The sequence below is a fragment of the Polistes fuscatus genome, unplaced genomic scaffold (genome assembly GCF_010416935.1).
Source record: "Polistes fuscatus isolate 324 unplaced genomic scaffold, CU_Pfus_HIC Scaffold3, whole genome shotgun sequence".
Classification (NCBI taxonomy): Eukaryota; Metazoa; Arthropoda; class Insecta; order Hymenoptera; family Vespidae; genus Polistes; species Polistes fuscatus.
In genome coordinates this window covers 12,659,416-12,686,328 of record NW_025113107.1, presented here as the reverse complement: position 1 = coordinate 12,686,328, position 26,913 = coordinate 12,659,416, and the positions used below count along the sequence as shown (strand labels likewise).

The 26,913-nt window shown below is 34.8% G+C and overlaps 1 protein-coding gene across 1 annotated transcript; it reads right to left on the bottom strand.

The window, feature by feature from the left end:
• Positions 1 to 9,167: 9,167 nt before the first annotated feature.
• On the bottom strand, positions 9,168 to 24,034 carry LOC122519924 (homeobox protein unc-42-like). Its single transcript, XM_043639730.1, has 6 exons — positions 23,394 to 24,034; positions 19,750 to 19,877; positions 19,388 to 19,495; positions 12,542 to 12,724; positions 11,801 to 11,900; positions 9,168 to 9,423 (listed from the first exon to the last, which is right to left on the bottom strand). The coding sequence occupies exons 1-6, from the start codon at positions 23,611 to 23,613 to the stop codon at positions 9,317 to 9,319; spliced, it is 846 nt and encodes a 281-aa protein (XP_043495665.1). The 5' UTR covers positions 23,614 to 24,034; the 3' UTR covers positions 9,168 to 9,316.
• Between the last annotated feature and the right edge of the window lie 2,879 nt (positions 24,035 to 26,913).

Sequence of the window (26,913 nt, the reverse complement as noted above, 5' to 3'; positions counted from 1 at the left end):
ACACCCAGCATATACATATATATATAGCAAAATTAATAATTATTATGTAGCATATCGGACCCTTGTTAGTGTATCTAACATTGTGCATAACAAATTTCTACGTATTTATGTTTAAAAAAGAAAAGATTCCATGATTTAACGATTTACGAAATTGTGATTTTTAAATGCGCATATTAATTATAGCACCGTATATTAAATATTAAATATTAATTATATCACCACCGTCAGTAGTAGTATAATAATTATAGTTTTCTTCATGAAAATTCTTATCGTGATGAATTTTTGCAATCCATTATCTTCTCTTGTGACAAAAATAACGTCTTTGGCATGTTGTGTAGGGCGCTGAAAGGGGCAAAAGAAAAAAAGAACAAAATAACAAAAAAAAATTATATAAAATTGTCGATTGATGTACTATAATTAAGATCCCGTCGTTGTATAACGTTCTAAAAAAAAAGAGCAAAGAAAATAATACCAATGAAATAATAGTTCATCCTTGTCTCTACAAGTGCCTGGCGTTTCGTCCGCGACGTGGCAAACAATAAGGTCGAATTTTAGAATTCAAATATAAAACGACCTCCGAAATTCTAAACAATGTAATTGTATTATGTGGATTATATATTATGAAATGGTGAAGCTCGAAAAAAAAGTTGTTTTGTAATATTTCGGGGTTGTCCACAATAATTAAATAAGTCTGTAATACAAATAGGGATGAGATGTATTAAAAAAAGGCAAGCTCATGAAATCGTTATAAGTATCGGTTTAAGTAGGAGCCAGACTACTGAAAGTACTGCTAATTATATCTGTTGGAGTCTTATTGGAATGCCGGGAAATTAATTAAATTAGTGTTAAGAAGGTACATATATATATATCTAATTGTATAATGTATGTATTTATATATATATACATATAACATATATATACAATATATAATATGTATGTATATGTATGTATATGTATGTATATGTATGTATATGTATAGGACATGATGGCTATAAATATAAAGGCATGCTACATAATATACATTACGCTAAATATACTCGCAATAAAACATCAACATATATGCACATAAATTGGTATAAACAAATAAATAAGTAAACAAGAATTTATATACATACATATATATATACACACATATATGTATATATATGTACGTACGTACGTATGTATGTATGCATGTATATATATATATATATATACATATAGATTAGTAAACTTCGTTATAAAAACTAAAAGAGAGATCATTCAGAGAGAAAATGAACTAAGAAAGAGAGAGAGAGAGAGAAAGAAAGAAAGAAAGAAAGAAAGAAAGAAAGAAAAAAGAATACAGAAAGAATGATTGGTGTAATTGCAAAAAAGTGTTCAATACGGAAAGCGCTCGAACCTTTTGCTTAGGCCACCATCCCATTTAGGCCACAATAATCTGTCATCTGGAAAAAAGCAAACGCCGGTAAAAGGCGGGAGTAACTATGACTCGTCATCTAATTAGAAATGCGCATGAATGGATTAACGAGATTCACACTGTCCCTATCTACTTTTTAACAATAATCCGTCATCCGCAAAAATATACAAGAATAATTACCACTGGTGACCGATGTGGCCTGAACGAAAAGTATATTATGAATCACTACCGATCAATATTAATCTGAAACTTTAAAATAAAACTTTAAAAGGTTGGCTTTAATGTCATAAAATAAAATAAAATAATATGTTGTAAGAATATATAAGGATGGAATGTATATCAAACATTTAGGACTGACATTTTTTCTTAGAAAATTATTTGTATAAAAACAACCAAAGTGCATTTCCACAATGAGAGGTTTTAATAACATTGCTTAATTAATCTGCATCATTTTAATCCTCATTTCGGTAACGGGGTTCTGAAGATTCGTCTTTTTTGATGAGTGATGAATTACATGTGGTAGTAGTAAAGTGACCGTTACCTCCGCACAGAATGGGAGATAATTATCACTATAGCATAAATGGATAGCATGTAAACGTTTTCTTCGTTTGAATAGCATGTGCTCGTTAAGGACGACTCTCAGCAGCTCAATGTTTCAAGCAGTGCATAATCTCAATTGTATTCTGTGTGAGTGAATGAGTTTACTCTTAAAAACTCTGTGCCACAAGTAATCGTATAAACTTTTGTAAGAGTGTAGTGATTAACTAATGAAAAGTCTGGATAGTTCAGGACCGTTCCAGTCAAGATCAAGTAGGCATGATCCTCGTAAATTCGTCAACCCTTATGTGATCCAAGAGAGCAAGAGGACTGCTGACCATTTTGCTATATTATCATCCAAAGTTAGAAGCCTTTCATCTTCTGAAACTACTACCAGGATGGAAGTGACACCCACTCTCGTCATTCTCACGAAAAAAAAGCAGATATCATATCTTGACAAGCAAAAAACTTGTAAATACCGTGAGTACGCTAAAAGCTACTTCCTCTGCTCTGACTACCAACTTCTAATTCGAGTACCAACTTCCACATCTTTCTTCAAAAATATTGTCAAATTCATAGTCAATTCATAAATTGGAATGTTCAACCCGTCCAAAACGGATGCTATTATATTTCAAAGGAGAATTCTTGCATACTCTCTCAGTCTATTTAAATTTCTAACTTTGATATTCCTTGGAATGGAGGTATGTCATTAACGACAAGAAGTTGAAGGCTTTCATCCCCTTCAGAGCTACAAGAATTCTGTACAATGCTTATAACGGATATATCGAATAAAAAATAAACATATGGGTAAAAAAACGGATATGTAAACGGAGGAGACGGAAAAAGTAGCGAGTTTTAGAGTCTCTAGCAGTGAATGTAGTGACGGCAGTGAAATAACAGGGTGGGGGACTTGCAAGTATAATTAGTAGAACATTGGTTTGAGTCACGATAGACCCTGTTACCGAAATATGCGTATTACACTCACTTCGAGAGTTAATACGTTCACGACGGGTTTATATTCATGGTAGAATAATTTAGGCCTTGTTGTGAATGTATTAATAATCTCTGTTATCATTGTTGTACTATAATTAGCATTATTTACCATTATTTTCTGCCTTATATAAAGTTATTAGGTTTAAAATAAGGGAGGGACCCAACGGTTTATGGTCATTTGCCACAATATAGTTGTAATGTTATGGTGTGTTGATTAATTTTCGTATGGCTGAAGAAGTTTCAAGAAATTGATGATTTTTGTAACCTTATCTGTTTGCCTGGATGTACCTTCATTATTATTATTATTATTAATATTTTATATTATTATTATTATTATTTTTTATCTTAATTGTAATTATTATATTATATGAGAAATTCTTACAGAAATTAACGCATTAAGTGCGGAACCGATTTCGATATGGTTTATGTTAAGCTGACAGAAAAAGTTCATTGAAATATTGAAAAGAAAAAAAGAATTGATTGCTTCACTGACAATATATGAGCTATCTAATAGAGATTTTCAACTCAGGTCATTCCAAAACGTGTTTACCGATTCGAAAAAAAAAAACCAAAGAAAAGCACATTAAATTTGAAGATATTGTTATGGATGTTACAATATAAACGTAAAATTGTTTGATAACCGAGTAGTCAGAAATATTGTCAAAAAAGCTTTAACATTTTGTAATATATCTGATGAAACTAAACCTTATTTATTTTTAATATATTTTAATAAATTATATGAAAGAAGTGTGTAAACATTGTTTTCATATTTTATAAACTACCAAGTTTATTTTATAACTTCAATACTACATCGGTAAACAAGGAATGGTCACTTTCGAGGAACCGACGTACGTTCAAATGAAAATTTTAGTGTTGATTTCAGTTACTGATGCCGCACCTAACGTGTTAATGTTATATGAACTAACATATAAATTATAAAAGAATTTTGTTAACGCGACATTGTCTTATAGAATTAAAATTCGATATATCCTTTCAAAGATAAGTAAACAATCAAACCATAATTGTCTGTGTTATTCTACGTGGCTTTTACATAAGTTAAATTTCTATCATATTTTTTTTCCTTTGTCTAAATATGTGATTAGATAGATCCTCATTAGACATATATATATATATATACAGAGAGAGAGAGAGAGAGAAAGAAAGAGAGAGAAAGAAAGAAAGAGAATAAATCTTTTAATAGATATGCATAAATTAAAATGATCTTCGCTTCTTTATTATTTGACCATGAGAGTTCCAAAAAAAAATATAGAAGATCTCTCGATAAAGTGCTCAATCTCTTATAATACCTCTTATATTAAATCGCTGTTGTAATATCCAAATTACTATTATATTATAGTATATTCTCGAATAAATGTAAAACATATGAATAATAATTTATGTAAACCGGCCAAGATGAGATCTCAAAGCAGAGTATATAAAAGGTATCCACCATTACACCTATGATAGACAGACACCATCTACATATACTAAATGAATCGGAAGACCCTTGCATGAGATGCATTAGCTCGTAATATATGCTCTGTATGCAATTAGCCACATGCGAACAATCTAAAAATTTATTAGCGTAATATATATATAACATTTTAAGCTGCTTATTAATTAACTAACCAATCCTCTAGCTACTAAACATCAGTAAAGTGGTTTTCCTGTAAGTCATTTTATGGGATGAAGCACTACTATATAGTGGCTTTAAACAAAACCATTTTTAAACTTATCTCCTCATTGTTTGAAAAGTTATGTGTATTGTACGAATAACCGAATAATATGTTATTAATTGTTTTGATAGGCGTTTATTTTGATGCACATTTCTTTTTAACAATTCATTTTCGTTTATCTGCACATAAGCTGAAAAGTGACAAGAGTCTCAATTAGTCTCGTAGTAGCTAGAGAATTAATGTAAATTTAGTCGACAAAATCTTTATATATCTGTAAGGGTGCCCCTGTTCATATTGATTACGTTAACAATAAGTCAATATTTTCTCTGGTAATATTCCAAAAATGCTGTTATATGGTACTTCTGTTAGTATTTAAGAATTAAGATCAACAAAAGCAAAACGGTGATCGTGAGATAATGCAAATTCAAATAAGTTACGAATTAAGAAAAGATTAAAGGTGAAAGAAAGAAAAAGAGAGATAATGTGTGTGAAAGAGAGAGAGAAAGAGAGAGAGAGAGAGAGAAAGAAAGGATGTTAGAGAACTAGAACATAGATGAGAAAAAAAAGAGGAGATGACTAATATGCTAATAAATCGGTGACTTAATATTTATTCGATATTTTATTAATCTCTTATCGTGATAATTCATGGCTAAAATAGTACATATGTACAAAAACTGTTGCATTATAAGCCTCACAATGAAACCACTCATTATATACGTTTAACGTATATGACAAAAAAAGAAAATGAAAAAAAAATAAATAATAATAATAATAATAATAATAATAATAATAATAGTAATAATAATAATAATAATAATAATAATAATAATAATAATAATAATGATAAAAATGGAGAGAATTAAGGAGCACATCAAATCTTTTTTTTCTGTCGATACGAAGTGACCGTTACAGATTTTATGAATAATGTGTCAGTGTGAGAAAAAAAATTTACTTGTCGCCGATATCGGCATTGATCTCTTCTGATAATAAACCTTGGCGTTGTATGCATTATAATACCTGCAGAAAAAAAAATTTTAAACGTAAATAAAATATTTGAAATAAAACGAAAAAATAAAAAAAAAGTAAAAAAATAAAATAGAATAAAAGAAGAAGAAAAAAAAACATTCAAACGACACCACACAAATTGATAATCGATAACGATTTTTAGAACAGAAGAAAAGCTCTTAATGAACTGTGCACCTGGGTAGTTAAAATTGTACGAAAGTAAAATATCCGATTCGATTTAAAATGCTGTGAAAGACCAAGTGATGTTATGACGAACTTAATGTGGAAACGTAATCGTGAAGTACGGGTTTTAAGTGTATTTTAGTCTGGCGATTCATCATATATAGTTTTTTAGGCGAGGAGATTGTGACAACAGATTTACTATAAATGTGCTAAATTTAATGACTTATAAATAAAACTTTGACATCTAATATTTGATATTTTCATTTTTTGAACAGATGATCCATCTCAATATACCTAATCCTTCGATTAATTTTCAATTTTTTTCCAAAAATTGAAATATTCATTTAATCAACTATCTCACGAGAAGCATTCAAAAAGGAATTTGTATTTGGCGCGCATTTTAAATTTATTTGTTCGCGTTGCGCGTTCCGACCGCTAGAATGCGCGACGTACATAAAATGGCATTAGAGGGAAAGTATAAAAGTTCAGGCGTTATTTATTTAATTGAAATATTTTTGGACAAAACTCATTGTTAATTGTGCAACGTTTAAAACAATATTAGGTACGTATTTAAAATTTAATAATTTATTTTTTCTTCGTTAATTAAAAGCCTGATTAAAATTTCGTGGTCATATTTATTACAGCTATAGTATTATTTAAAATTGTTTTATAGAGTTAATTTCATAATTTCGTTAGAATTACATATTAAGAAATAACTATGGTGTTCCTTTGAATTATTCATTTCTCGAAAAGATATTTCTCATTTAAACATGCAATCATAAAATACTAATACACGTAAATTAGTTTTAAATGTAATTTTTATTTAGGCTATGTACAACACATACGTACAATACGTGACCCTTGCTTAAAACTATATACGCCCGCTGTGTATGTATTTCCACTTAAATTTAAACCTTTATTTTTTTTTGTTTTCTTTTTTTTTATCTCGACATATGTGGGATTAAGTGTGTTAAATGTTGTATCTTACGTGTGTGTGTGTGTGTGTGTGTGTAAAGTGTTTACCCGCGTTTATTCGAACGCCGTATGTAAAATGTATGCACGCACGCATGCACGTACGCATGCATTCATACATATGTATGTGTATGTGTTCGTGTGTGATATGTTACAAATTTTTTTTAGGAACATTTCGCGTGGAACTGCGCGAGCGCGATATATATCAATGTGAGGTCGAAAGCGAAGTTACACAGAAAACAATGTGATTTTGTTTTTCTGTTGCATCTTCGTCCCCCTCGTGTCGATATATTGATTAGACAGTTATTTGAAAAATGACACCAATATAGACGATTGTTGATCGGACAGATTTCAAATATGACGAACGAAAGGCGTTAGGAGAAAGTACATAATACATATGCGAATCGTCAAAGTGTTTCCTTCTTTCTAAAGTTCGCTCTACTGGAACGGAATCGTTTTCTTCATTATCGTTCGATCTTCTTTTTTTTTTGTTTTTTTTTATCTTTTTTTTTTCTTGTTAATTTTTTAATCATTTAATTAACTTTATATAATTATTTGTTATAATAATTCATTTGAATGACACTTCATTGTTGTCTCGTTAAAAACACTTCATCAATACCTGACGCCTTTCAAATTTCGAACTCACGACATTGCCGATATTATTCGCCATTGTTCTTTTTGCCGCTATTTATTGGATCAGTATTTTCAAATATATAAATGATCAGAGTATTTGTAATAAAATTGTCAGTATGTAATATAAGTGGTCAGTATTATATACATGATTAATATAACCAAAAATTGTCAGTATTTTAAATAGATGAATTAGCTTATATTAAATAGATCGGTAAGTATTTATAATACAATATCATAATGTATTATAATATTACTCTGTATCAATATGTAACTTTGATACAATACTATTTCTATTATAAATATTAGGATCACTTCTTTGAAATACTGACAAACGATTATTTATATTAAACAAAATATTTATATATATATATATATATATTGACCATTTATTTTACAAAATATTGACCAACGATGTTTAAAATTACTGATCAAATAAATAGAAGTGATTTCTCCTCTATACACTCATTCAACTCTTTGACCTTATGTCGACTGAAAAAACCATCATTATCATCATCATTATCATCATCATCATCATCATCATCATCATCATCATTATCATCATTATTATTATCATCATTATCATCACCATCATCATCATCATCATTGTCGTCGTCGTCATTATCAATCATAGTCGGATACTTTAAAATCCCGGTCAACATAAGCACACAAATCAATCCCTAATATTTTACTAAGGGTACGCTTACACTTGTTTTTTTTTTTTTTTTTTTTAATTTTTTTTTTTCTTTAAAAGGACATTGAAAAATCGCATACGCTAGAATATTCTGCTGTTTGTTGTGATTACGCTATTATAATAATATCTATGTATATCTCTGCATTGTATTTACAATAACTCAGAGTAATCATCTCTTCAATCGTATGTCTGTCTTTTTTTAATCTCGTTGTTAAGAAACTAACGAAAGATCTTCTTTCTCTGTCTCTCTCTCTGTTTCTGTTTCTTTCTTCTCTTTCTCTTTCTCTCTTTTTATTTTTTTTTAAATTTTCTTTTTAAATCGTTCCCACGTTTCTCGTGTACGCTCATAATACGTCTCTATAAGCTAAAAATTCGAACGAATATACATACGATCATTTATCCCATTCTTTCTTTCATATGTGTTTTTTTTTCACGTTATCTCTTTCTTTCTCTCTCGTTCTTTCTTTTTTTCGAACGAAACTTTACGCGATCGTGAGCGAACACGTAAACGGAAAAAAAAAAATCACCGAAGCTCTATATACTGTACATTATAATGGAATAGGAAAACTCGTGTACGTATATAAAATTATTTGCGCTAAATGTGCTTCCACCATGATGATCTTTTTTTAAATTTATTTTTTTCTTCTCTCTCTCTTATTTTCTTTCTTTCTTTCTTGCACTGTATTTTTCTCTCTTTCTCGACGTCTATTTCAAAAGATTATTTTTGAAAATCTTCATCGTTTCTTACATACGCGTCGTAAAGTTTTGATACACGGTATCGAGTTTATTCGGTCCTCGATATAAATTAATTATTATTTATTTATCGATTAGCATCTCCGTGGCTTTATGGACGATTAATTTCGAGAATTAATAACGCGTTGGTTACTTTTCGAACGAGATAAATCATTTGGCGATCACGACGTACATACATACATTTGTATACGCGTGTTTATCGTTTTAAACATTATTTTATTGTTTTTGTTTCTTTTGCAAAGAAATTTAACCGACTCTATCTTCTTCTTCTTCTTTTTCTTTTTTCTTCTCCCCGTCCTTCCTTCCTTTCTTTAAATACTTTTTCTTTCTTGTAATTTTTCAAATTAGGCAACGATCAACAAGGACCGCCATTTTTTCTCGTCCGTTCTCGATGAATATAGTAGTCCAATGACGTGTTCAGTTAAATTATTATTCGATCGGTTATTAACATTTACAACGGTATAACGTTTACAATTATGTTTGATATTGCAACATCGGTGCGGCGAGATTAGGATGATGGGCCGTGTTCATTCTTAGGGCTGAAATACTCTTGTTGTACCATTCGTCCTCCGCTGACATGCCTGCAAAAGGGATAACTAAATCATTCTTTTTGTTGAAACAAAATTATTCTCTCTGTGTGGTGTGGTGGTGTGATTTTTCTATCATAATTATATTAATTATGGGGCTAAGTTGTATGATATATGTAACGATTACAGGAGAGTGATTATACTTGACGAACTAAATCGATAATGTTGAATGAAATTTGTTCATATTAGATTTTGTGTTGTGTACAACTTATTGTGTACGTTTGCACTTGACTATGCAATGAACTAGCAATCCTGGAAACCTTGGAAACCTAAGAACCTTAAAAGTCTTGTTCGATAAGCATTAAGAGTAGAACAAATTTCATTCTACATTTTCTATTTAACTTTTCGTCTAGAATCACATCCGACCCCCTCTCCATCTGTGTGTGTTTGTTTATACCACTAGTTACAGGATATATTATTTATGTTGAAACAAATCAAACGATTGGTCTTTAATAAAAATTATAGTTTTATTTATTATCGACAATTATTAATTTATTATTGGCTCAAATAATAAATAAATAAAAAAAAGAAACCACTCGTAATTATTTGGTCAATATTTTGTAAAATCAATGTAGTTATAGCATATATGAATATATTTTCTTTAATATAAATAATAATTTGTCAGTATTTTATAATAAAAGAGGCAAGGTTACATTAAAGTTACGTAATTAATACAGCATGTGCATACTCATATTTTATTATATAATACTCATTTAAAAATATCGACAATTTTTGAATTCAATCGGTATAATAATATTTATACTCGACCAATTCAATACCACCAAATATTACATACTAATATTTTAAGTATCAAAAATTATTACAAAATATCGACCGTATATAAATTGCAACGTATGGAAAGAATATTTCCAATCACAAATGTCTATATAAGAAATTGAACGGGACGAATGGAAAAAAAAGAAAAAGAAAAAGAAAAAGAAAAGAAAAGAAAAGAAAGGAAAGAACAAAGAAATGAATTATCGAGATTCGTTAAATAAAAGTGAAGAGGGGGGGGATGTTGAATGGTATTTGAGGAAAGGGGGGATAGGTACGGAACGATTCGATTTAACGATTTTCTAAGAAGCTCAATCGAGAAGACGACTAATAGAACGATTTACCGTCGCATTAAGGCGTTAACTCGTTATATAGTACAAGGTACAAAGATATTGGCCAGGTTACTATATATATATATGTATATATATAATATGTATATATATATAATAATAGTTCGATGAAGGACTTGACTACTCGCGAGACGTCGCAACCTTCGAACGATTCCAAGATCCGGCAGGCAATTCGCGAATAGTCTTGATTCGATTTAAAAGCGATATTCCATCTCGGCCCGGAAATGGTGTAAGACGGTGCTGCGCCGGAAATGGAAAGAGGAACGTCTTCGAGAGATCGACAGAAAGAGAAAGAGAGAGAGAGAGAGAGAGGAAGAGAGAGAAACCATCCTTCTTCTGTTCCTTCTCTTTCTATACCACCACCACCATTCCCCCTTTACCCCCCTTTTCTCTCCCTCATTCTCGTCCTCGTTCTCGTCCTCGTCTGATGCGCATCATTTCCGGTCCGGTCTTTTTACGAAATCATATTCGATAAGATCGAATCGATATGCTCGAAAAAGAAACTTTTCACCTCCTCCTATCAATTTTCTCGGGGAATATAATTTTAAAAAAGAATTTTTGTTTGTACAATAGTTTCTTTTTTTTTTGGAATAAATTCAAACATTGGCTTGGCTAATAAGTTGGGATTTGACCCTTCGTACGGTATTTTTTATACTATATTTGAAATGTAATCAAAATTTGGCTATTATAAATAATATAATTTTATATATCTACACACCCCCCTCCCTCCGAGTATAACGCACCAATGTAAAGGATGTTTTTTGTATTAAATAACATTTAGACTGCCGAAAATATGCAATTGAGTATCGAAAAGTATCAATATTAATTTATTCAAACTGTTTTCTATATTTTTTCTTTATAATTTAGAATTGTGTAATGTTGTTGAAAGTAAAACAAATGTTCGTGTTAAGTTATTAATAAGTTTGGCTTAACTTTTTGGTCCAATTCTAATCAAACATATTTGAATAGATTTTCATATACAAAGTTGGATATTTATTGTGTTTACAACATTATTTAATAATTTAATTTTATGTAGAGTATTTATTGTCTAGAAATAATGGTCACCTTTATCAATAAGTAACGTTCGAGTGTTACTACTAATCTACATTTGAAAATAATATGCATTATGTATTTTTCTATAGAAATAAAGAATATTCTCTGATATAATTTTATTGTATCGACAAAAATGTCGACATTACTTATTGACCAAGTTAATAAAACATAAATAAAATATTGTTTAAACTTACCCATCGCGTCTTGTCGCATACCGGTAACCGCCGACATATTTGACGCCGAATGTGACATAGAGAAGGGTTGGGTCATGCTAGGATAAGACGTCGTGCCCATCTGAAAAGTAAAAAAAGGAAAATTTGAAGAAAGAAAATTGAAGGAAAGGAAAACCATTGATCGTGGAAAATAATTCCTACGATCAATCGTTCGATTGATTTGTGTCGCACGTTTTATTGTTATATATTATATATCTATATGTTAAAATTTCTACGGGGAGTGGGGGGAGGGAATCTTTTTTATCCCTGTATACGTATATACCCCGCACACGTTTGACAATTTATTGGTTCAATTAAAGCGGTAGGCATTCGTTAATCCGTCCTACCCAACTAATCAGTTAAAATGCAATTTAGCTACATCGACCGATGTAGCCGTGCTCAGCCGGACGTACGCTCAGCTGCACTCCAATTTAATACCTCGGTTAAAATCATTAACGAGAAACGCATCGAATTCATTTGCTCGGACGCGATCCGCCATCCGATCCACCATCCGGATTTGATGGATCGCGTCTCCATTCGGATTATCGTCTATATTTCTCTTTCTCTCTTAATACTACGTATTAATTACAGAATGAATAAGCGAATAGGATTCTCTTAAGTAGAGAGAACTAATACTAATATATATTATAGATAGGTACATAGATAGATAGATAGATAGATAGATAGGTAGATAGATATCATTAGGATAATTCGAAGAATCACCTGAGGATAACGATTAATTCCGTTTATACTGTTGTGTGGATGTGGATAAGGTTGATAGCCTCTGCTAGCACCAGGATATATGTTCCTCATCATAGCACCTTGGCACGCTGGTATCGGAGTTAGTGCCTTTTGCAATTGTTTCTCCTGTTTTCTATATTTCGCTCTTCTGTTCTGGAACCAGACCTGCGCAAAAATCGAGCGAATCGATACCTAGTGCTTGTACACATATGTATTATATATTATATATATATATATATATTACATAGATAACATTTTTATAATTCATTCAAATCCTAAAGGATATAGTCGTATGCTTTTCAAATGAGATAATAGAAAAAGTGACTGATTTATTCGATCCCTTGTTACAGTTATTATTTCTTAAGTTAAGAGATATTACATTTTTCTTTTTATTATTTCTCTTGAGAGAATAAGAGAGAGAGAGAGAAGAGAAGAGAAGAGAAGAGAGAGAGTGGTTTACCTATCGCCATTTTGCATCGGGCAATTTCCATTGTTTCGTGGGATTAGTAAACCCATATTGGGGGTTGCCCGAGCCGCCACTGGCGAATCTCTCCTACTACTATTCTCCCCTTCCCTCAAACGTCTCTGCCACGACCACCACCACCACCACCACCAGCACCACTAGCAGCATCAACACCACCTCTTTTCTACACCCTTCGCCATTGCCTACCGTGAAACCCTCTTTCCAACGAGAGATACACCATCGTCGTTCTACTCTCCTCCCTCTCCCCTTTTCCTCTCGCTCTCTCTCTCTCTTTCTCTTTCTCTTTCTCTCTATCCTCCTACTCTTCTTTCATCATGTACCCCCTCCCGATCCCTCTTGCTCCCCCAGAAAGAGAAAAGCCTGCGGCTTCGTTCCGCTGTTCGGTTGTTTCCACCCTCGTGTTGACGTCAGCGGTGCCACGCGATTGGCCGATCTTACGGCCGTGACGTCACTACGCGCCCGCTCATTGGCCACCACGTTTTATCGACATTTCTCGCAAGCTCGCGCGAGCCCGTTCGAACGGAGTTGCGCGCTTCGTGTGAAAGCATGGCGACTTGCTATGATAGAAACGACTCGCGAATTATCGCCAGACGCTTTTTATCATTGCTAAGTATTCGCATTTCTTTTAAAAAAAAATATCTATATCTTTTCCTTTCCTTTCCTTTCCTTTCTTTTCTTTTCTTTTCTTGTCTTGTCTTATTTTGTTTTTTTATCCGTGCATTCAAAGGACACTAAAGAAAACTAAATAGTAAAGATAGATAGATAATAATAATAAGATGTCTTTTTGAAAGATAGATTTTAAGTATTTTCTACCCTACTATTCATGAAACATTTTTACTGGAATATTCACTATGTTTTTAGTTTTTTAAAAGAACGTACATACTATATGTATATATATATATATATTTACGTATAAATTTACTCTTTAGTTACAGTACAGTTACGTATTTATTTGAGAATGTCGTCAAAGGTATTACAAGTTAACTTTCTCATGTACGACGAATAAAACTTGTTGGTCTGAATCGAAATTGAGCATTATATACTCTCCCGCGGAACTTCGAACTACTACTATTACTATTACTACTATTATTACTACTCGATTAAAGCTCGAGGCATTCGAATTTGTTGAACACTATCGATAATTAATCGTTCGAGTAAACTATCTATGAACAATTTACGTATGTCGTTAATCATACGAAACATTAATCCGTCTAATCTTTTTCGATTTTATCAAATTTTCGTATTACACAACGAATTGCAAATGTTTCAAATGAATTCTAAATTTCTATTCTACAATTTTTCTATTTTTTTTCCTTCGTTAGAAATAAGTTGTCTCTTTGAAGCCAGTTTCATTATTCCTATGCGTATTTTCTTCTCTGTACTAGTGTTTGTATATATATATGTACGGTATATATGTAAGTGTATTTATATATATATATATATCGTGTGCATTTACGTAGATAGACGTAGGTAGATAGGTTTTACGGAGAGAGCCGGTAAAAGGTCGACTCCTTTTATTTGCTGCTCTTCTACCGAAGAGCTTTTTGAGAGAACATACTTGCGCGCGTCCCTTAAGGCGCGCACCCTGCAAGAACTGGAAAGCTAAGAGTTCGTAATTCAATAACCGTGCTCTCCGGTTCTCTCCCTTTCTCTCCCTCCAGCGTTTCTGCCCTAGAGAAAGATAGGAGGGTGGTAAGGAAGAAGAACCAGGGTGAAGGAGGAGGAGGAGGGGGAAGGGGGAAGGGACCTAGGATGAAGAAGAAGAAGAAGAAGAAGAAGAGGGTGGATAAGGGTGGGAGGGAGGAAGGGAGAGTCAGAAATAAGGAGCTACGAAGAGACGGATAGGTCGATGAAGTGAAAAGGAAGAGTAAAAGAGAGAAAAAGAAAGATAAGGATAGATAAATAGATAGATGGAAGCTCAAAATTTCTGTTACTTTGAGGACCCCAAACTAGAAGAAGAAAACTATCCTCTCTCACACTCTTAAGAGAATACCATGAACTCTGATAGCGACTTTTCTACTGAAAGAACTTTTTTAAGTGTCTTGGAAAAAGGTTTGAGGATGATCCTTTTTTTCTTTTCTTTTCGTTTCTTTTCTCGAAAAGAAACTCGATGAATTTTCCTCTTTTCGATTTCAACGAATTCACGAACGCAGGCGGGAAAAAAAAACAAATGTATAATGTAAATGAAATGTTCCTTTTTAGTCGAAACTACTTTCTCCCCAAGATTGGGATTTTTTTTTTTCTCTTTTTTTAAATCAATTATCCTATTTATATATTTTCGAGAGACTTTTAATGGCTACTTTCTTTCTCTTCTTCTTTTTTTCTTTTCTTTTTCCGCTTTCAGATGATAAAATACAACAAGACTTGTTTTGCGATACTAAAAGACTAATTGCAAACTTGTATAAAGTTTCGAAAAAAAAAGAAAAAAACACCTCAAGAAAAAGCTTAAATTGATTTTTCCAATTGTCCATAAACTTTTAGCCATTTTTAAGAACTTTTGCTGGGTTGATGATATAAAAGACGTAAATTGAACATAATTATTGAGTTGTTATTCTTACAAAAAGCAGATATCTAGAAAAAGAGAGGGAGAGAGAGAGAGAGAGTAAATAATAAAAATAAAGAATAGAATTTATCTAATATTCAATTATTCGATAGACTGTATCGAGCCCCATCACTCTTCCCCCGTACCATTCAATCCATCCGTTATCCCCAGAACGAAAATAACGTGAAAAAGCGAATTAGGGATGTGAGTCAACGATTTGTACCTTTTCGTCCTTTTTTTTCTTTTCCTCCTCTCTCACTCTGTCTCTCTTTATTATTTTCTTTTTTTCCAAAAGTGATTTTCCTTATTTCCTGGTTAGACGAGGAAGCTCGAAGATTTTCTCGGAGACGTACGTACGGTACGGTACTGTGGGTAGGTAGGCTTCGATCGGAAGTCGAATCGAAGTAAAAAGGTGAAATGAAAACTCGGCTAACTCAATATCTCGGCTTTTCCTTTTCTTTCTTTTTCTTCTCCGCGTTATAATAGGATTTCTCGTGCCTTGATTCGAGAATTATTCTCTTACTCTTCGTGCCACTACTATCCCTTTTTACATTATCCTTCTGGCACATTTCATATATCCTCTTACTGGCTCTTTAACGAAGAAACACTACCCGCTTCTCTCTTTTTCTCTCTCTCTTCGGATACTTTGCCCAGGTACCTACTTCCAATTTATTAACTTCTCTCTTTTTTCTTTTCCATTTTTTTCCTTCAATTTTTTTTATCCTTGTGGATTCCTTGTGGTAACAACCGTTCCTTCACGTCCTTCTCCTTCCTTTGTCGTTTGAATTTTGATTCGTCGATTAAATGACGTTCCCGAACGAGATGATAATTCATTCGGTTATAATAATTCACACTTGATCGTCATTTTTCAATTTCATATTATTTATATATCCGGTATCTTTCAATTACAATTTTACGCGTTATTTTCTTTTTTCTTTTACTTTCTTTTAACGTACGATCGAAGGTACCAGTTTTTATTCGCGTAAAACTTGGAACGATGCGCTTAAAATTCTCGATAGGAAAGTCTATCGGAGGATTATCCGACGCGAAAAAAAAAATAGGCTAAGGATAAAAAAAAATAAAATAAAAATAAAAATAAGGAAAAAGAGGAAAAGAGAGCAGAGAGAGAGAGCAGAGAGAGAGAGAGAGAGAGAAAAAAAGAAAAAGAAGAACAAGAAAAAGGAAAAGAAAAAGAAGGAAGGAAGGAAAAAATAAAAATGAGAAGCGAAGGTAGCGTCGCGAAGAAAAAGGGGCCCCGAACCCTTCTCCTCCTCCTCCTCCTTCTCCTATCGTTTTTCTTTCATTTTTTTTTCTCTCTTACTCTCTCTCTCTCTCTCTTCACATCTATCTATCTTTCGTTCTCTCGGGTTCTTCGTCTCGTCGTAGTCGCGCAGTGGAAGGAAGAACCCCGCAAGGCCGAGACGTTTCAGATCTATCTAGGGTGGAGAAAATTCAATTTAAAATGGCGGCTCAGATATAATGGCAGCCTCCGGTACAGCGTCACCCAAACCCCACCTCCAACTCATCTCAACTTTGTCACCCTCGTTCTCTCTATCTCTATCTTTCTCTCTCTCTCTCTCTCTTTCTCTCTCTTTTTCTCTCTTTCACTCTCTTTCTCTCATCCTCCTGCCAACTAAAACCCCGCGTATCGCCATCTTTGTAGAAACAGGATGCCGTAACTATCGCGGTAACATTTTTAAGCATTCCTCTTTCTCTAACATAACGCTCCAACTTTCTTACTCTTTTATTTCCATCTCTCGTTTATTTAATAATATGCTTTGGTAATAATAAAGAAAATTAACGAACGAGTTAAAGTATCTACATCTCTTTTTTTTCTTTTATTTTCTATAATACTTTTCGCATAACAAATATTAGGTTAGTTAGAAATCTTCGGTGTAGTTTTCATTTGGAGCAAAGATTGTAGAAAGTTAGGTTAGGAAACTTTGATCTTGCTATGTTAAAACGTGTCCTAATATCTCGTTCGACTTAGCACCGACTTTTACTACTTGGACCGACGGTAATCAGCCCACGTGGTTTCATCGGCCTTACTACCAGCTATACTACTATCTATTGCGAAGCACTTTACTTGTGAACTACGTAGTAGTACTTCTCGTGGCTGATCACAAACTCGGTTGTAACTTACTGCAAATGATCTACCGAGATTTAGTCTTCTCTCTCTCTCTCTCTCTTTCTCTTTCTCTTCTTCTCTACTGTTACGACCTCTTGGTCGATATAACATAGCCAACTTGAACTTCCCCCCTTTCTCTCTCTGTCTTTTGATCTTTGTTGAAATTGAATACGTTTGAGTAATCGAATCTATAGAAATCAATCAATAATAATAATTTATAGTCTTAACGCGGTAATTAATTAATTACTAAATGAATGTAAATGAATGTAAATCTTCTTAACGTAAAGGAAAAGAAGTTACATTTGGAAGAGAAAAAAAGAAAAAGAAAGAAAAAAATGCTAGGATAGGTTGCGTTTGAGGTTAAAACCAACAGGTTCGAAAGTCTTGTACGGACACGGTGAAGCCGCTTGAGTTCGGACACTTTGTGCATGGATTATAACCGGGCGACTAAAAGCAAACCGCGTTTTACTTGGCATCGCAGTTTAACAGAGTTAAGTCGCAGCGGTTCCCGGGCTTTTAACTGAAACAACACTCCCTTGCATTATATATCAAAAGAGCGAAACGCACCGGCGGACTGTTTTAATATGTACCGCTTGGAACTCTCTGCAATGCTTTGCTCTGGCTCTGCTCTACCCTGCCCTGCTGTTAGGTAGGTAGGTTGGTAGGTAGGTAGGTAGGTAGGTAGGTAGATTGGTTGGTTGGTTGGTTGGTACTGTTGCTTGCGTGCTGCCAGTTGATTCCTACGACATTCGAATGATTTTCTACCCCGTGAGAGACTCACTCTCTCTCTATCTTTCTAATTTTCTCATTTCAACTCTTATTCAGGGTATTTCTAATGTCGGCAAAAACTTAAACCACCGACGGTGACCGCGACGGTTCAGGTATTCGTTTACCAACTGCTACCTCCCTTTACAATTATTTCATATGTCTGAATTATATCGAAAATTATTTCTGTCTGGTTATTATGATCCTGTACAATTTTTAGCAGCCCAACTCTTATACCGAATCAACGAGTTGTTAACATTGGATTTTACGATTTATTTAACGTATATCGCAATTATATCAATTTTTGTCTAATTTTTTTCCCCAAGGTTGTAATTACCTTGCGCGTGCTTATTCCGTTTGAGTTTTTTTTTCTTTTTTTTTTGAAATTACAAACATGTTTAAATAGTATAATTTCACGAACAAAGGATAATACCGCGAAGAAAGGAAGAACGTTTCCATCGCGATGGTCGACCGAAAGACACTCGAGGGGTTCCCTATGCAAAATAATTCTGATCCTGCGGATCGATCAACCCCTTGGAAGAACGTGGGGTGTCTTGGATCGACATTTGCGCTCGTAACTTCATTTTGTAACCCCCGCATGCGTCTTTGATTCGATTACCAAGTGAGTCATCCCCGAAACGATAGCTACGTGAATTCTATCTTTCGTTTTATAAACTTCTCGGCATTGTTGTAATAGTTCTTTTTTTATTTCTTTTCAATCAACACTTTTTTTTTCCTACAATTTCTTCATCGACACGATTTTTCTCTTTCCAATTTGATAAAACTTATCAGGAACAATATATAAAATTCAATTATTTCGATCTAATCTTATTTCTTTATTCTATATATTTTTTTATCTGATTTCATTTAATCGTTAATTAGGAAGAACAACACACAATATAGACTTACCTGAATTCTAGCCTCGTTCAATTTGGTGGTCCTCGCCAATTCCTCTCTGCAGTATATGTCAGGATAATGAGATTTTGCGAACGCCGATTCCAATTCTGCCAGCTGTTCCTGCGAAACAATCGTAGGCTATAGTAAAGATTGATACGTGTTGGTTCGATCAGAGGAAATTTGTACAGATCGATCGGGGAAAAAAAGCTTTTGAATCTAACACTGGCCCTATTTTTTTCCTTTTGTGTGTTTCGTTAGGTGGGAGAGGTAGGTGGGGTTGGTGGAAAGAGGGGAATAGGAAGTTAAATTTTGCGAAAATGTTGTTAACCGCGACGTTGACAAATGCAAGACAAGGAATTTTGAATTTGACGTACCTGGGTAAAGGTAGTCCTGTGCCGACGTCGTGCTGGTGTAGGACAACTCGCGGTGGTGGGTGTGTGGCCAATGTGAGGGCTAGAGGCGCAAGGGTCTGGTTTTAATTTTTTAAAAGCTCCTTCGGCTCCTGAAACGAAGAAAAACCGGATTAGGATATGTATATAATCTGGAAAAAATGGTTAGAGGTTACACCGAGGGGTGGTTATAATGAATTTAGAAAACGCGTTGGGTTATAGTAGCGGTTGTTGTGTAAACGTTTTTTTTAAATGTCTCCTAATTATATTTATGTTAATATATTTAATTTATAATGATAAGTAAACGAGTTAATATATTCTCGTATAATGAATGAATGTGTTTAACAAAAATCAATAAACGAGCATCATTGTTTGGTCCGTTTAGCATGTTTATAAAAGGTAATCAAATTCAATTGAACAAAAATTAATTGACATTTAAAAATATCTTTGAAAGAAGATTATTTTGAAAAAGTAATTAACATAATAATGTATAGGAATATTATTTTTATAACGGTAAGCTCTCTTATTCTCGCTTATATAATGACAATTTTCTAAAATAAGGATATTATTCGCATCGACGAATGATCGGGCATAAGTAATACGTTTAAAGTTGCATAATGTAAATGTCCTTTGAAAGTTACTTCAAAATGACGTTTTGTATAATATATAATATAAATATATATATATATATTTATCGGAACGAACGTTGACGCGTACCTACATTTGGTCCATGGGCGTGCAAATATGCCACATTCATTTTCATTTTGAAAATTTGACAGCGGATAGGCAAAGTTATAGCGGTAATGTAATATAAATTACCGAACTTCAATTTTGAAATATGAATATGAAGTTGTTTGATGTTGCACATTCCTCATTTACAATTAAATAACTCGATAAGCTTATTTTCATGGAAGACAACGAAATAAAATTGCCATTCTCAAAGTTCAGTTAATATTTAACGTGCGATGCACGTGTTTACATATATATATATGTCTCTACGTAATACACGTAGAAAAAGTTTTGTTATCTTGTCTATTTTTTTTTTGTTCTTTTTCTTTTTTTTCCTCCGAGTAAAATAATACTAAACGTACTACCTACCAACGCGTGGAAGAGTATAAATTACAATATCATATATTTTTCGTCGGTATATCTCATTTCAATATTTAATTTTGCATACATACACACATACATATATACTTTTTACAACGCGTTAATATAAAACTCTAAAAACGTTTTTATTTCCTTCAACGTACATAATTCCTTTCGCGACTATAACTATATGAAATAAAAATTAAAAATAAACAATTAGATTTGCCTATTTTTTTTTCTTCTTCTTCTCGAGAAAACTTCAAACGAACGAAACTTTTCAATTAAAAAAAACCGTTCTTCCATTTATTCAACGGAATGTTGCAAAATGGGTGTAACAAAGGATAATGAGTTATTTAAAAAAAATAAAAACAAAAGAAAAGAAAAAACAATTATAAAAATAAAGAAAAATACAATCAACGACAAATTGTGATTGCGTTGTATATATCTCTTTCTCAGGTGTATTAGGTTAATCTTAAAGTATCCAATCGAATTATTTAGCAAAGTTCCAAGTTGAGAAATCTTGATTGTGATTTAGAACAGAGTCCATGACCGTCTTAGTTATTTCATGGGGGTTCTGGCTTTATGAACGAACGACGGACGTGCGGCCGGTGTAACCGTGGCGAGCGAAGTCCCTCGCACTATGCTAACTTGATTAGGGCGTTAATGACCTAATCATGTTACATGCTGATTCAATGTTCAAAGATGAATGCTGTCCACTTTACATACCTTCCCTCGTTACCTGGTGAGCATGGGAAACTCGGTCAAGTTCATCAAAGAAGACAAAAGGCCTCGTCAAACTAAACGACTTTTTCTATTGGCTCTCTTCTACTCTACCCCTTAACTATTGTTCATTTTTCCTAACGATATTCTCCCGACCCATTAATTAACGAACGATACTTCTTTTTTTATTTGTTTCCCTTTACCCCCAACGAACAATTGAATGACGAAGAAAAACGCAGCCCCGTACGTTCGTAATTTTGGTTTGTTTGTTTGTTTGTTTTTCGATTGTCATTAACGAAATGTTTATTTCATTGTATTACATTTTTTATTTCGACGTTTGACGATAATTTTTGTTATGAAGAACAAATATATATATATCAATCTGTATATATATTCGTAAAGGAAAAAGTGTGCATTTTGAATTACGTGTCTTTTTCGAATGAAATTAATTTAATAATATTACAAAGTTTTACTCGATAATCGTTGTTAAAAAAAGAAAAAAAAGAAGAAGAAGAAGATAAAAACGTCTGGCCGTTTGAATGAACATCTGCTTTCAATGATCTTTCCTATTACCAAAGTTCCTACGATCGAAGTAATAATTAGCGGTGATTTTAACGAGAGGACACGTGTACGCTACGGCGTTGACAGTTCGACGAATAGTTGAAATTTGGGTTTCTATGGGTATACGTCTTTCAGCTGCCCGTCGGCATCTGGTCAAGGGATTAAGATTACCTTTCTAAAAATCCTAGATCCTAAAGCTTTCGTATATAGAAAAGTTACTAGATATCTAACAATAATATCCCGGTGATTTTAAATATGAAATTTTACAATTAATGAATAAATTTATTTAAGCGATATTACATTTTGAAAAATACGATTAATTCGAGAAGATTAAATTTTCTTCTCTTTCTTGTATTATTTGTCGGTGGGGAGGGTCGAGGGTGGGGGAATATATAAAACTAAAATAAACATAAAAATAAATATAAAAATAAAGAACACAACGTTGGTAAATATAAATATTATTTATAAAGGATCGTGTAAGTGTGAAAAGTCGAGGGATCGAGTTCGTGGATTGAAAAGAGAGAAGAAGGGCATAGAAAGGGCGGAAAAAGGGGGATGGAGATACATAGAGTACTCGTGAAGCCCTTTCGACGAGAGACATGGATGACAAGACTCGACACGCGTTCGCTTCATGTCCGATGTTTCGAGCCTACCCCATTAGCGAACCCCTAGTGTTAAGCTCTCTTAAGCCCCATGAGCGCATAATAATAGCCCATAGAACAGGTAGTACCATATGTCTACCCGGGTGTCCTTTATTGTCGATACTTTTCGTTCGTTCGTTCGTTCATTCGTTCGTTCATTCGTTCGTTCGGGTACGCGTCTAACCACCGCACTGCACGGCACGCACGCACGTCTGCTTTTTCTCTTCTAAGCTCAACAAGCGGAAAATTTGTCTATCTCGATGACTATACCACACCGATGTACACTTTTATCGCGAAGCGAAAACGATCATTCGTAACTTTTTTCTAATAAATCGAAATAGAATTTTGTTCGATCGTGTTAACCTGTTAACCGGGGAATACATTTTTCTTCAACTCGTTTCGCAATGGGGACTTTCTTTTTTATAATAAAAAAAGGTTCCCGTGTTTGACGAAATATTTCGTCATACCCAGTTAACAGGTTAAATGAAATTAACCAAAAAACAAAAAAAAAACAAACGAACAAACAAAGAGAAGCTACCTATCGTTTTATTCAATAACCAATAGCGTAAACTTTCTCTCTTATGCAAAATAAAATATAATAAAAATGGTAATACGAACCGACGGTAGTGGTGGCCCCAACGCTGCTTCTTCCCGGTGTAGCCGCAGGCGTCGGCGGGCTAGCTTCGAGTCCCTGGTGCACCCCGTAGAGCCCAAAGTCCTGTTCGTTCGAGCTCGCGCTGCTACACTTCCTCTTTTCTTGATTATGATTCAAATGGAAGCTGTCGTTTTCGACTAGGCCAACACCGAGTAGGCCGAGATTTGGCCTTAGCTCGTCCATCAGTTTGTTCTGGCCGCAATTGGCAGAAAAGTTTAATTGTCGGCTAAATATAGCCGGGAATATATTGAATTGCTGATGATCGAGGCTAAGTGCTGTAGTTGGTAAAGATGAAGCGCCACCACCACCAGCAGTCCCGCCGGCGCCTCCGCCGCCGACGGATGTCCCACCGACGGTCCCACCGACGGTGCCGACGCCGGCCGCACCGGGACCACCGCTACCTCCGGACAGGTCGTTAGCCAGGTTGATGCCGGGGGCGACCTTACCGAGCTCCTTCGTGAGCTCTTGCGATTATTATCACCACCTAACCACCCGCTTTCTTATCTAACACTGCATGCCTCTGTTGTCCCCTTTTTCTGTTCTTTTTTTTTTTTGTTTGCGCGCGAACCGGCTGATGACACCCCCTCGATTCTTCCTCCTCTTCTTCTTATTCCTTTTTTCTTCTTCGATAAATAAGAAAGAGAGACCTTCTTTATTCCCTTATTTATGATTATTTTATACGTATTCCTCTTTTTCAATTATTTCAACATTTGGCATTCCAGATGACAGGATGATTTTTCTTCTATTCCTTATAACACAATAATACCACCTTTTGGATGTTGACCCCTTTCCTTATAATCTTGCCTCGTTATTTTGTCACTGTTGATGATTATCACTGTAACTCCTTGATTTGATTTTTTCGATCCTTGATTTACAACGTTATATTGATGTTATTCGAGAGTTCCATGTATTGGTTCTGTGTGTCTCGCGAATAATAAAAGTTTCTTCTCGTTTAACGTTTGGTTAACTTCGATATGCGACAACGGTGTACGCGAGTACCGACGAGTTTATGAATTATCGTTGGACGAATTTTGTTTTTATTTATTGTTTGTTTTTACAAGTTGATATTACAAAAAAGGATGAGAAGGAAAAGAAAGAAGAAAGAAGAAAGAAGAAAGAAGAAAGAAGAAGAAGAAGAAAAGAAGAAAAATGAAAAGAGTGTAAGAGAGGATGTAGGATCTCGAACGTCTACGGGAAACGCGGTCGGTTTATCGCGATATGACCCCGATTCGAAATTCAAATCTTATTATCTCCTGGATCCAATTAGGAGGGAGCGAACGAGCGGAAGAGATTGGGACGACGGAGGAGAAGAGAAGAGAAGAGAAGAGAAGAGAAGAGAAGAGAAGAGCGGTGGAGGTCGAGGAGGAGAAGGGATTCGTCGTGGTGGTGCTGCTGCTGGTTGGTTGGCGGCCTTGAAAATGGAAATAATCTTTGACCGAAACGTTTGATAATTTTTATCAGAAGGGGGAGGGAAGGAAAGGGGGGCGAGTATCTAATCGAAGTTTTTATTCTCCAGGAAGAAGAACAACTCTCTCGTCGACTGGATTAGAGAATAAGGATCGAATGATTGAAAAAGTGGACGTAAAAGGTTGAGAGGACGGACGCGTAACGGGCGCGTAACGGACGCGAGACTTTCCTAGTTTTCGTTTGGTTTCGTTATACTCCTTATTTCTATCGGGGGTTAGGTCCCGTGCGTCGGACGGGAACGTTTACGCGGAAAGGGAAAAGTCGAAAACCGATGGGATACGATACTACGGCGACGGCGACAACGACGACGACGACGACGACGACGAAGAAGAAGAGTGTCGGCCGTGACAGGCGCAGTGGGGCGACCGCTCGCCGTGAGTTCTTGTGGGATTCTGTCCGCGAAATGCAGTTATCCCGGTGAGTTCGCGCGGGGAGCAAAACGAGGAGGAGAGGAACAGACGAGGAGGAGAGCGCGTAGTATCGGTGTAGAGCCTAGCACCAGGATGCTCGCGTGATAGTGATAGAAATGTACTGTAGTAGTAGTAGTAGTAATAGTATAGTGGCACCGACAGAGAACACCCTCGCGCGAACACCCTTATACTCCGACGAAGCGACGAAGCACTCTCTCTCTCTCCCTCTCTCTCTCTCTCTCTCTCTCTTCCACCGGCCGGTTCTTCCACCCCCTCCCCCCGGTTCGCGAGTTGCCAGCCACGAGATTCTCCAGAGCACGATTGGACGCGAGGGGGATGCGTTGCTCCGGCAACGGCCAATCGCTATTCCTCTTTGCCTTCTCGCCTTACCCCCACTCTGTTACCCAAAATGGCGGACCTACCAATAAAAATTCCACTGGAAAATAGCCTGCGAGCGATTTTCTTCCCACCCTACTACACACCAAGCCACCTCTGCCGTTACTACACGAGCATTTTCCAACGCACTTTACAGGGCGCACACATTCGCGCCGACGCGCACCACCGTCCTCACCAACACCGAGGACACGATGTGCTGGGACGTGCCTCGGAGGAAAGAATAAAGGGACGCTCGTGCCTTTCTACCAACACCACCGCCATCGTCCCGACCATTACTAATACTACTACTCCTACCATCAACACCACTACCACTATTATTACTACTACTACAACTTCTACTACCACTACTGCCGTCATCCCCATCCTCGTTCACGCTTTCATCATCGTCGTCCTCGTCCTCGTCCTCGTCCTCGTCGTTGTCGTCGTTGTCGTTCTTCTCCTCCTTGTCTTTCCCACTTGAAACTCCCTTCTTTCTCTTTCGACCCACCCATCCATCCTGTTCCACCCTATTCCTCCTCTTACCCTCCTTATTCTTCTCGTCACTCTACCGAACTACGTTTTTCTATCTTCTTCTTTTTTTTCCATTTTTTTTCTTCTTTTTTTTTCTCTCTTTTTTTTTTTTATCATCCCGCGCTGCAGATAGCTTTTTTAATTCTTTTCCCCTTTTTCGGGATTTGATTGTAACGTACACCCCAAGTCTCTGACCCACCTGCGCCTGGAAGATAATCCGTGTACCACTATTTTCCACCTACACCCAATGGCCTTGCTTATTTATTTTTCTACCAAAGTAATGGGGTCCGTTAGATTGAACCATTACCATACATATATATATACATATGTATATATATACACGTATATATGTATATATGTATATACTTCGATCATTTATCGAAAACGTTTCGTTTCTTCTTCGATTAATCTCATGTTCAATTTTATTCTATTTGTTTTATCAAGGATCCGCCATCGGTATTCGTTAATATCCGAATAATAATATAAAGAGAAAATTCAATATAAGCTCTTGAATAATAAATATCATCTATACGTTGCGAGAGAGAACGATCTCTAGTTAAATGAAATTATGACGTTTCGAATAGAGAAAGAAAGAGAGAGAGAGAGTTGTCCTTGGATAAATCTTTTTATATCATCGTATGGCTTTTGTCGTTGTTGATCGGACAAAACGCGCGAAAAGAGATTTTCAACGAATTTATTT

Coding starts and splice junctions, on each gene's coding strand:
- LOC122519924 (XM_043639730.1), bottom strand. CDS start 23,613: ATGGACGAGCTAAGGCCAAATCTCGGCCTACTCGGTGTTGGCCTAGTC. Junction 19,878..23,393: donor TGGGGCCACCACTACCGTCG/GTTCGTATTACC, acceptor TCTTCGTTTCAG/GAGCCGAAGGAGCTTTTAAA. Junction 9,424..11,800: donor TATGCGACAAGACGCGATGG/GTAAGTTTAAAC, acceptor TCCCTTTTGCAG/GCATGTCAGCGGAGGACGAA.